The sequence below is a fragment of the Petaurus breviceps genome, unplaced genomic scaffold (assembly GCF_028583685.1).
Source record: "Petaurus breviceps papuanus isolate PSGF00001 unplaced genomic scaffold, PetGlider_PUasm1.0 108, whole genome shotgun sequence".
Classification (NCBI taxonomy): Eukaryota; Metazoa; Chordata; class Mammalia; order Diprotodontia; family Petauridae; genus Petaurus; species Petaurus breviceps.
In genome coordinates this window covers 2925227-2936495 of record NW_027185593.1, presented here as the reverse complement: position 1 = coordinate 2936495, position 11269 = coordinate 2925227, and the positions used below count along the sequence as shown (strand labels likewise).

Genomic DNA, 11269 nt, shown 5'->3' with positions numbered 1-11269 from the left:
ATCTATCTATCTATCTATCTATCTATCTATCTATCTATCTATCTATCTATCTATCTATATGTCTCTGGGAAACATAAGCATAAAGATAATTGAATCCATGGGACCTAATGAAATTACTGAGAGAAAATGAAGAGAGAGAGGGAGAGAAGATTCCAGGACAAAGCCTTGAAGAACTCTGGAATTTAGGGGGAGTTATATGGATGATGGACCAGCAAAGGGGATTCAGAAGGAATGGCCAGATGGGAGAGGGGAGGGAAGGGAATAAACATTTATAGAGCACCTAATGTGTGGGAAACTAAGACAAATAGGTTTAAGTGACTTGCCCAAGGTTGCACAGCCATCAAGTGTCTGAAATAAGACAGGTAGGAGGAGAACCAGGGGGAATTCAAAGTTCCAGAGAGCTTTACCCATAGCCTCAGTTTACCTCAATCCTACTCCAAGTTGACCTCCAAAAAGAAGCAAAATACCTTAACAATTACCAATTCACTTCCATCTGATTTTGTATTGCCCTGGAAAGGGGCTCTAGACAAAGTCCACTAATCTGGGCTTCCATCCCAGCATCACACTTCCTCATGTGACCCGGGAAGTAACATCACAGACAGATAGTAATTGCAGAACTATGGCAATACCTAAGACCACAGATTATTAGAGCAGGAGAGTTTCTTAGAGATCTTCCAGTCCCTTCCATCTTACTTTTATTGAAAAGGAAGCCATTCGTTGTGAGCTCCCATTACTGCCTCTCCTCTCCACCTCTAAACCCCTTTCCATCTTTGTTTATAGATTGTTCACAAAGGGCCCCGTCTGCTTTGGGCCAGCCACATGTGCTGGCTCAGCACTCTCTCATTCCCAGGATGACAAAGCAATTCCTTATTGCTGGCCATTGAGCAGGAATAGCTGCTGACTCTGTGGATTTAAATTTTTTAACTGATCAGTAAAAATTTTAAATGACTAAATTTTAAATTTAACTATTAAATTACTGAAATTTAAATATTAAATCACTAAATTTGAATGACTAAATTTAAATGTTTAAGTAATAAATTCTTAAAATTATTACATTTTTATTTTTTTACATCATCTAAATTTTCCATGAGAAATTCCCTTCTTCTGACAAATATTCCTTATCAAAAATTTTTCTTTTAATTTTTCTTTTTGGAGGGGGGAAGGTAGGGCAATTGGGGTTAAGTGACTTGCCCAAGGTCACATGGCTAGTAAGTGTTAAGTGTCTGAGGCTGGATTTGAACTCAGGTCCTCATGACTCCAGGGCCTGTGCTCTATTCACTGTACCACCTAGCTGCCCCCCAAAATTTGCTTTTAAAAAGAAGAGAAAACAAGCAGCAAAACATAAAAAAACCTTTGACACGAAAATGCAACATCCCACACCTGTGTACCCCCTCCTTTCCACACACCTCTACAAAGGAGGGGGAGTAGCATATTCTTAGATTTTTTCTTTTGGAGGGAGGAATCAAGTTTGTTCTTTTTAATTTATTGAGATTCATTTTTCAATTGCTTTGCAATAGTTGTTCTTTCCATTTACATTGTTGTAGCTGTTGTAGGGGCAGGTAGGTGGCATGGTGGATAGAGCACCAGGTCTGAGGTCAGGAAGACTTGAATTCAAATCTGTGTGACCCTGGGAAAGTCACTTCACTCTGTTTGCCTCAGTTTCCTCATCTGTCAAATGAGTTGGAGAAGGAAACGGCAAACCACTCTAGTATCTCTGCCAAGAAAACCCCAAATGTGGTCATGAAGAGTTGGACATGACTGGACAACAACACAATTATATATGTAATTTTCCTGGGTCTGATGACTTTTTATCAGTTTATATAGATCTTTCCAATTTTCTCTGTATTCATCATATTTGTCATTTCTTCCAGCACAATAATGTTCCATTATATTCATGTCCCACAATGTATTTAGCCATTCCTCTAGACGGGTGTCTCTTTTGTTTCTAATTCTTTGCTATCACAAAAAGTGCTGTTAAAAATATTGGGGGGGGGGTGGCTAGGTGGCACAGTGAATAAAGCGCCAGCCCCAGAGACAGGAGTACCTGAGTTTGGTTCCGGCCTCAGACACAACACCCACACACAAAATATAGCCATGTGACCTTGGGCAAGTCACTTAACCCCAATTGCCCTCCAAAAGGCAATATATATTGTGGTATATGGAGCCTTTTTTTAAAAATCAATGACCTCCTTGGGGTACATGCCTAGCAGCAGAATCTCTGGATCAAAGATATCCTTTCCATGGAAACACAGAACTCCACATTGTCCCTTTTTGGCCACTTTATGAGGTTGGTGACCCTGGGCAAGAAATTTCACCTCTCTGGGCTAAGAATGCCGCCCTCACAGGGATATTGTGAATATGAGGATATTGACTGTCCCCCTGCCCTCCAGCTCATTGATTCAGCCTTAGAAAGGCAAAGAGGCATTAAATTAATTGTAAAAATGTAGCTAGCCTGGTGATCTCTTTATGAAATGCAAACAAGTTTCTTTATTGAATTAAAAAGGGAGCCTGGCCATTGACCTAGAAAAAACTAACCACATCCTTGTAGGTCTTGAAATAGTTAAGTCTCCTAGCTCTGGAATCAGTTCATAAAGTTTGAATTCAGGCCCTGAGTAGCTTTGTGGAGGAAATTCCTGGGTCTATACCAGAGGATAGGATGAAAAGTGAATTTTTCTCTTTTTTCCTTCCCTTCCCTGTCCCCTTCCTCCCAACTCCCACAATGTCCATGAAGTCCAGTAGGGGAGCCACTTGATCAGTAAAATACCCCCTAGCCATCAGTTCAGTTGTTAAGAATTTGTGACAGAGTAGATAAATACTCTTCAGACAAATGTAACAGAGACAGTCAGCCATTCGAGGCTTCAAGGATCAGGACTCCTGGCAGTAGGGAAGAAAGCTGACCATAGACTTTAAAGGAGAACTAGACCCTGGCCAACAACCAAGATTCAAGATTGGAAAAATCCATGAAGACAAAAGATATCAAGACCCTACCAGGGGAATGAGTTGCCTTGTAAAGTGCTTTATAAACTTTAAAGAAAGTTAATAATGAGAACAAAGATGGCTAACTTCAACTACTCCAATGCTTTCATCATTTTACAAAAGAGGAAGGTGGGCCCAGAAACCAGCTTGTCTAGCCTTTCTTGGACTTATTTGGCCACAGAGCATTTTGAATTTTGAATTATATTGAAAGAGCCCACAAATGCTGGTCTAGGGCCTCTGAGAGTCTGGAGGACTCTCAATGATTCATAATTTCATCAGTGTGAGTATCCGCAGATCAAAAGCTAGTCCTTTGAATCTGGATCCACATTCTCCCACAAATTGACCACAAGAGGTCCATCTAACATGCTAGGGCCCTTCCTCAATTTCTGTTGACATTTGGAGGATTCCAGCCAAGAATGTGGTCTGCCTACTGGTTATTCCTTGCTCCCCCCATACGACCATCTTCTTTTTAGTTGAATCCATGATAGTCCGGAACAGATCATGAGGCTGGCGATATTCAGAAGTAAAACTGAGGAAGACAACCTGCTTTTCCTACCTTTTCTCCCATCCTTCCATACTTTTTTTTCATCAGTTACATATTTTCATATTCAATATTTTAGGGAAGAAAATATCACTATCCTAAAGATTTTCTTATGTTCAGGAACAAGGTTCAGGAATGCTGAGATCGCTCAATCCTGAGGCCCAGGGAAATTACATGACCCGCTGAAGGTGACACAGCAGATTATTGGGAGGGTTGGACAGGCTCCGGACACAGGGCTCCAGAAACTGCCTTTCACTACACCCACCATGCTGACTCCATCCTTTGGTCCTATTTAAAAGGAGCCCAGCTTGTTAAGACTGAGGGATTTTTATAATCTTACCATGTGCCTGTGGAACAAAGTTGTTAAGCAATGGGTAGGAAGGAGATCTTAGGGAAAAGCAGCAGCTGTAGAACATCGCCATTTTAATTACAGAATGAAAGCGAGAACCAGAAGACACGAGAGGCGCCAAGGACCAACGATAGATGAAATTCCCAGACCTGAGGCAGGCAGGTGAGCAGCGTTAACGAGAAGGTTTCTCCAGATCTGCAGGGACTTCTGGTGTGTCCTTGGCACGGACTTCACTGTGCCTTAGTTTCCTCAGCAATAAAATGAAGGGGTGGGGTTGAAAGATCTCTAACATGCATTACTCCTAGGGCCCTTCCAGCTTTGCTACTAATTCAAGTAACATTTATTAATATCTATTGTGGGTGGGTCCAGTCCTTGGAACTGACTTACAAGACTTCACACACACACACACACACACACACACACACACACACACACACACCACCACCACCACCACCACCACCACCACCACCACCACCACCACCACCACTACACCCAACTTTAGATGACAAACTTGAAGCTTAGGGAAAAACCTAATATAAAGAGTTAAAATGGGCAGTACTTACAGAGTGTTCCAAGGTGTGCAAAGTGCTTTATCTATATATGTTATATCATTCAATCTTCTTAACCACCCTGGAGGGCAGGTCCTAATTATTATCCCTGCTCTGCAGCTGAGGGAACTGAAGCAGAGGTTCAGTGACTTGCTCAGGGTCACACAACTAATGAGTGTCTGAGGCCCACTCTGAACTCAGGTCTTTCTGACTCCAGGTCTTATGCTCTAACTAACCACTGTGTAGTGTTAAGTGACCTGCCTGTGATAGCTCAAATGTATGAGAGCCAGGTCCCCTAATAATGGTGGTAGCCTGGCTCCTTATACCCCTGTCACTCTAGGCCCAGCCGCTTAACCTTTCCTTTGAATCATTTAACCCCTCCACCCCGCCCCCTGATTCTGAACTGCAGTGCTGCCAAGCCCCTTGGACTCAGTCCTGGCCATATGGCTCAGGACACCCCACAACTGATGCTGTGAACTCCTGAATCCTTCCTGTAATTCGCCTCTTGTCTTGAGCATCTTGGCTAAGCCCCCTCTTTCTTTGCCAGGCCTGGAAACTGGCTCCCTAGACAGGCCCTGTCCCAGACTTCAATCAAGCATTTATTAAGAGTCTATTCTGTGCCAGGCCTTGGGAATAGAAAGACAAAGAAGTCCTTACCCCCAAGAAGTTTACATTCTATGGGGGGAAACATGTAAACATTTAGAAGTATGAACAGAATAAGTATAAACAATAACATACATGTTAACTACAAGGTTATTTTGGGGGGAGGGCACTAGCAGCTGGGGGGGATCAGGGAAAGCCTCCTGGAGGAGGAGGTGGTGTTTACACTGATGTCTGAAGGTTCCTGGGATACAAAGAGGCAAAGGGGGTGAGGGTCTGCACTCCAGGATGGGGTGGGGGCCAGTTCATGCAAAGGTGTGGAGTGTCTTGTGGGAAGCACAGCAAGGCCAGATTGGTTACACTTAGTGGTAAATAGTCATATATAATTCGAGGCTGAAGTGGAAGGTTGGAGCCAGGTTGTGAAAGGCCTGACTTTGAATGCCAGAGGGATCTGTGTTTGAGCCTGGAGGTAATCCAGCAGGGGAATGGCATGGTGTAATGGGAATGCAAATTTGGAAGATCTTCCCTGCCCCTAGGCTAAAGTGCACCTGAAGCCTGGGGAGGGAGGCTTGTTTTTCAGTAGATACTTTTTGATTGGCCAGTGGGTCAGGTCAATAAGGTTGTTACATTCTCTGAGCCAGGAGAAGGCTATATAAGCCCTGATGTGTAGCTTTGTTTTGGGACTCACTTTGAGAAGTGTTCTGTGATTTGATCTGAATTCTGGGAAGCCGTTGTTGAGAGTCCCCCGGCTTTGAAAAACCCAGATATGGAAACCCAGATGTTGACTGGGTATGGATGTAATGGTTGGACAGTTTGGAAATCTGTCTACTTGATCTGTTCCTGTCTTGATAATTCTGCCTGTATGCTTTGGAGTTCAGGGTGCTGACCTTTTTCCCCTGAACAAGGTAAACGATATATGTCTGACTGATTAAAGTAAGCTTGTTAACCCATTTTGAGTTGCTTTCCTTTATCAAAGCAGATCCAAGAACCTGTGGTGGCGGCAAACCCTGAGGACGCTTGGGGTGCTTGCTGCTACACATGGTCAGGCCTGTGCTCTAGGGACACCACCTGTAGCTTCTAGGGAGGATGGTGGCCCCACTTGAAGTTCAGTAAATAGGATCCTGGAGTGGCAGTCAGGCAAGGCCTTAGTTTGAATCCCATTTAGGCATTTACTAGCTGTCTGAGCCCTGGGCAAGTCACTAAGACTCTCTCGGCCTGTCTCCCCCTCTGAAAATACAAGGGGGGGGGGGTAATATCCCCATCCGTAATCCTGAAAGCATTCTATAATGATATAGTTATTATGTAATCATATGAGTGCTTCCTGGTACTACTACCACTGCAGTGGGAAGACATTTGCTCTGAGGCAGGAAAAACAAGCAGGTAACTGTTGGGTGCAGGAGAGAAGTGGAGGAGGGCCTTTCCCCTGGTCCTAGGCACACACACAGTGACTGCTGCATCTCCATTACTTGGTGCAAGCTCCCAGATGGTAGATTCTTCCTGGTACTGGGTCCGGGGCTGGGAGAGGCAGCAAGGAGAAAGGTCAGACTGGTGTCACTCAGGGTGTTGGCGGAATAACAGATTAGGGAGCAGCGAGGAAGAAGCTGCTCTTTCTTTGCTTTTAGTAAAAACAGGGCATTGCAATGAGTGAGCACAGAAGGCCCCTACTTGCTGAGCCTGCTTGCCATGAGAGCTAGCCGTGCTTCTCGCCAAGGCCCTGATATTTTCCTCCCTAAGAGTTTAAGAGAAAATAGAAACTCGAAGGAGGCTCTTTGGTCGAGGCCTGGCTTTTGTGGTTGCCTGATACGGGCTCCTTGTCTCCTGGGCTTAGGACAGCTCCACCTAATTGTCAGGACTGGCAGGCGGGCTGGGTTTGTTTTGTTTTTTGACACGGGAGGCTCAGTGCACAGATCGACTAGAGGCAGGTGGGCATGAGGACAGCGGTGGTGGCAGATTATGCTCTTATCCATCTTCTTTCAGATTTTGGAGAAATGAACAGAAGTAAATTGGAAGGGGCGGCCAGGTGGTGCAGTGAATAGAGCATCGGCCCTGGAGTCAGGAGGACCAGAGTTCAAATCTGACCTCAGACACTTTACACACACACACACACACACACACACACACACACACACACAAAACTAGCCATGTGACCTTGGGCAAGTCACTTAACCCCAATTGCCCTACTTCCCCCCTCTCCAAAAAAAAAAGTAAATTGGACTTCATAATACAGGTTCACCGGTTATTCCTAACCACGTGAAAGGTATTTTGTAACCACAAAGAGCATTCAGGGGCAATCGGGAGGGGCCTTGGTAGGTATTTTAATCTCTACCTGAACACTGCCAACAGGTTGTCTCTTCACTTTGTGAAACCCTCCTGTGATGGGGAGCTCATTACCACAAAAGGAGGTCCAATTCTCTTAGAGTTTTTATTGCTCTGAAGCAGCCTAGGGCAATGGGATGGGAGGGGGGGCCTAACCTCAGATAGTCTCTTATCTAGGTCTCAGTTTCCCCACCACAAAATGAGGGAGTTGAGTTAGGTCACTTCTCAGGCCTCTTTTAGATCTGGCAATCTACAGAATCTGCCTTTCTGCAACATCCCCCTTTGTTCCAAGTTCTATTCTCAAGGGCCAAGCAGAATAAAGGTAATCCTCCTTAGGACAGCCCTTCCCTATCTGATGAGAACTCTCCTATCCAGTCTTGGTCTTTTGGTTAAACAAGCCTAATTCCTTTACTCCATCACCGCACAGCCTGACCTCTGCTTTCCTCTGTTCATTTTCCTTTGAACGAACACATGCATGTGTTAAAAAACAGGCACCACAACTGTAGCCAACTCCATCCAGTCTGATGCAGAAAAAGGATTTATTTTAAGGATGATTTCGCATAACAAAAACCACCACAATATAACATGATGCAAAATAGGGGAGAGGAAAAAAACCTGTTGGCTAACTCCAAAAACTATTTTCCCCTCACCCAGGGTTAATTCCATACAAGTCTAATAGAAATATATATTAAAAAAATAAGTACAAAAATAAGCCACGATGGTTTGCACAGTGCGTCCTTCAAGCCAGTGTTCTGGAGGGGGTCTTGGCCTCGAGGCGTTTTCAGAAGGTCAGCAGTTTGGCCCTCTGGGCTCAGACCCTGTTGCTGGCAGCTGGCTTCCTCCTATCCTAGCACAGGCAGTGAGAGGCCTTGCAGTCTGCCCCCTTTGGACAGAGGGGCAGCAGGCACCTGGAATGGTGGTTCTGTGCACATCACAGGAGGGGAGGGGAGGGAAGGGAGAAAGAACCCGTGGCAGCCTCTGTGGTCACCAAGGAGTTAAGTGGCAAAGTAGTCTTTTAGGAATGGAGAGGAGACGAAGGAGATGACTACTCTGGGGGAGCCCCGGCCATTTCAGGAACAAAAACCTCAGCGGCCTTTGTCATTGTGCTAAAAAGTTACAAACCTTTGGTTTGGGGCTTAACAAAGGGGTTCCACAGATCCCAGTGGCTACCTGTCAATTTCAGTTCCATAAATGTTTACAAAATCATTTAGGAAAATGTGAGAGCTGACCAGACAAAATTTGTCACCTAAAATCTTCAAGTTTTCTCTAATTCTTTCTTAAGGCACATAAACTTGTAGTAATTCTTTTCTACTGCAAGCCCCTTTGAGGGCAAGGTCAGTGTGTGAGAGTAGTGAGGTGCCCTCTGAGGGCCTGCCCTGCTGTGAGAAGCTGCAGGTGACCACGGGGAACCAAACCACCCACCAGATGTGCAGCCACTGGGGCAGGCTCACACCTCTCTGGCTACAGTCCAACAGCTGTCTCTGAGGCCTGGGGAGAAATCCCTGGTTCCTTCCACTATCCGCTCTTCCCACAAGAAGACAGCTGGAGAGTGTTATCACGAACATAAGAGAATTGTATTTGTAGAAAACAACAGTGTGGGTTTCTCACTTGGGTTTGCGAGCCTGTCACATCGTGTCTGGGGATCCTGGGGGCAGAAGGCTGGGCCTATGATCAGAGAGATCTCAAAAAAACCCAGTTCTGGCCCCAAACCTGAGTCAGTAACTGGAAGGAAAAATCAAGAGGAGATGACAAGATTATGTTGTGTGCCTGGGAACCCTTCAGCAAGCCCCAAACACATTGCTGATTGAGAGAAAGGGAACTGTGATGCAAACTTGTAAGTGAAAAAGGAACTTCGCCACCCTTCCTGAAAAGGCCTCCCAAGGTGGAGAGTCTTCTTTTCTGACTTTAGTCCAGCATGTCAGGATACAGGCTGCAGACGTGCACCAACGTGCAATTATAGCTACCCTGACTTCAGTAAAAGAACTGTTTTCCCTTTATCTTTTTATTTTTGCTCAAATGTAGAGAAGGCGACCCTCATATTCCCTTCACACGGCCAAGAAAATTCCCACCCACTCTCCACCAATTAACCCAGGGAAGGGATTTAAATTTATCTGTCTTTGCAGAAGGTTCCTGGTCCTGGCAAACTGCTTCCCTGCAACCAAACTCTAGCCAATTCAATACAAAAGCACCATAAGCTTCCTATGTTATTAGTCTAGGGTGAAGTTAGAGAAGCTTCTAAGAGAGGATGGTTGCACAGAGGAGCCCAGAAGAGAGATTCAGTCTGATCGAGGTTGACCAATGGCCTAAGAGGGAGTTAACGCACTGGTCTACAGCAGTCATCTGAGGAGGCCCCCCTGGCAAGCCCAATGTGTGCACTATTCACCTTGGAATGGGGAGTATCAGCGGATGGTGGAATTTCAAATAATCTTTATGGTTTTTAATGTGGAGTAATTGCAAATCAGGCCCTTCTGCCAATAGGGCTGCATCTGGCTGACTCAGTCTTGCCTTAGGTAATCCCAGTTCTCCCTTCCTTCCAAATGGAAAGTCATTCTACAGCTCCTGGGGGAGGGGGGTTGGTGGTGCTGGGCCTCAGAGAGTCTGTCTGAACCTGACTCCTGCTCAGCTGTCAGGGTGAGAAAAAGGGGGAGTCCAAGGCGAGGGGCCTCCACGACTCCTGGAGAAGACTACTGTAGAGCCTGGGGTTTCTGATGGGCTTAACAGAAGAGGAAGGTGGAAGGGCATCTCACAGAGGGCCTCAGGGCAAGGATAGGCAAGAGACGAACCTGAAGCAAATTAGTAACGGAGCCTTTCTAGGGGGAGCCATGTTGTCACTGCTCTAAGCTGGCTGCATAAGGTTCCCTGGCCAGTGACAGCAAAGTGACTGAAGTGAGATGAACGAATACTGGCAGGCAGGCACAGATAAACGCTATGTGCCAAAGTCTAAAGGTTGCTCCAAAGGAAACCTCACTGCTGGGGAAGCTCGGCCTCTTCCACAGAAAAGTAAAAGAACCTTTCCAACCCCCCAGTGGATGATGGGGGGGGGGGAGAACAAATGCAAACAAACTTTCAAATCAAAATCAGCGAGAGGAAGGTGCTGGCCCCCCTGGGCCGCTGGTGGGGCAGGCAGGGCCGCTGGGCTCGCTCTAAGGCCAGGGGCTCCCGGAGGGGTAGCTGGGCACCGTAGGGTACTCGGGCAGGCTGCTGCCCGAGAAGTTGCTGAACTGTGCTTCCCTGCTGGGCGGGTTCCTCCAGTGGCCAGTGTTCCACTCATCCTGGGCTTTCTGAAAGCTGCCCCCAGCGCCACGGTAGAGCCTGTGCACCTGTGAGAAAGATGGGACACGAGAAAGGCTTCAGGAGTGAGAAGGAACTTCTTTCCAGGGTCTATTGGGAGCTGGCCAATGTACTCGATGGCGTCAGCATCGCGGGGATTATCATTAGTAACTGAAGCAATGTCACAGAAAAAAAGGAGCTCTAACCACAGATTTAGTAAGTGCTTGCTGTATGCAGAGCCCTGTGCTTGGTGCTAGGTGTGGGCAGAACTACAAAGAAGACAGGGTCAGGAAAGGCTCCTGGAGAAAGTGTGGCGGGAGGGAGGAAGGGACGTGCTCCAGGCATGGAGACAGGCCATGGCGAGTCAGGAGAGGAACAGCAAGGAGGCAGTGCAGCTCAACTGAAGAAAATGGCAAGTGGAGTCATAGATCAAGCTAGAAAGGTAAGCCGGAGCAGAGGTAAAGGGCGTTTAATGTCAGCATCTGTACTTTAAGAAAATGACTTTAGCAATAGTATAAGGGGTGGCACTGGGGGCTGGGAGACCAATTAGGAGACCACTGTAATGGTCTGGTGAGAGGCAGCGAGGTGGGGGGAAGGGCACAGGAGCAGGGAGAAGGGGACAGGTTCGAAGTTGTTCTGGACGTAGCGATGGTAAGATCCAACAACTGA

The 11269-nt window shown here is 46.3% G+C and overlaps 1 protein-coding gene across 3 annotated transcripts in view; it reads right to left on the bottom strand.

The window, feature by feature from the left end:
• Positions 1 to 11269, bottom strand: part of SCAMP4 (secretory carrier membrane protein 4) — a 110127-nt gene that overhangs the window by 11322 nt on the left and 87536 nt on the right. For 2 of the 3 annotated variants that reach the window (XM_069072559.1, XM_069072647.1), the window contains one exon: positions 7853 to 10650. The exons of the other annotated variant lie outside the window; for it this stretch is intronic. In XM_069072559.1, coding sequence (XP_068928660.1) covers positions 10474 to 10650 — 177 coding nt within the window. In that variant the 3' untranslated portion in view covers positions 7853 to 10473. Of the gene's footprint in view, positions 1 to 7852; positions 10651 to 11269 lie in introns of those variants that run through there. 3 annotated transcript variants of the gene reach the window in all.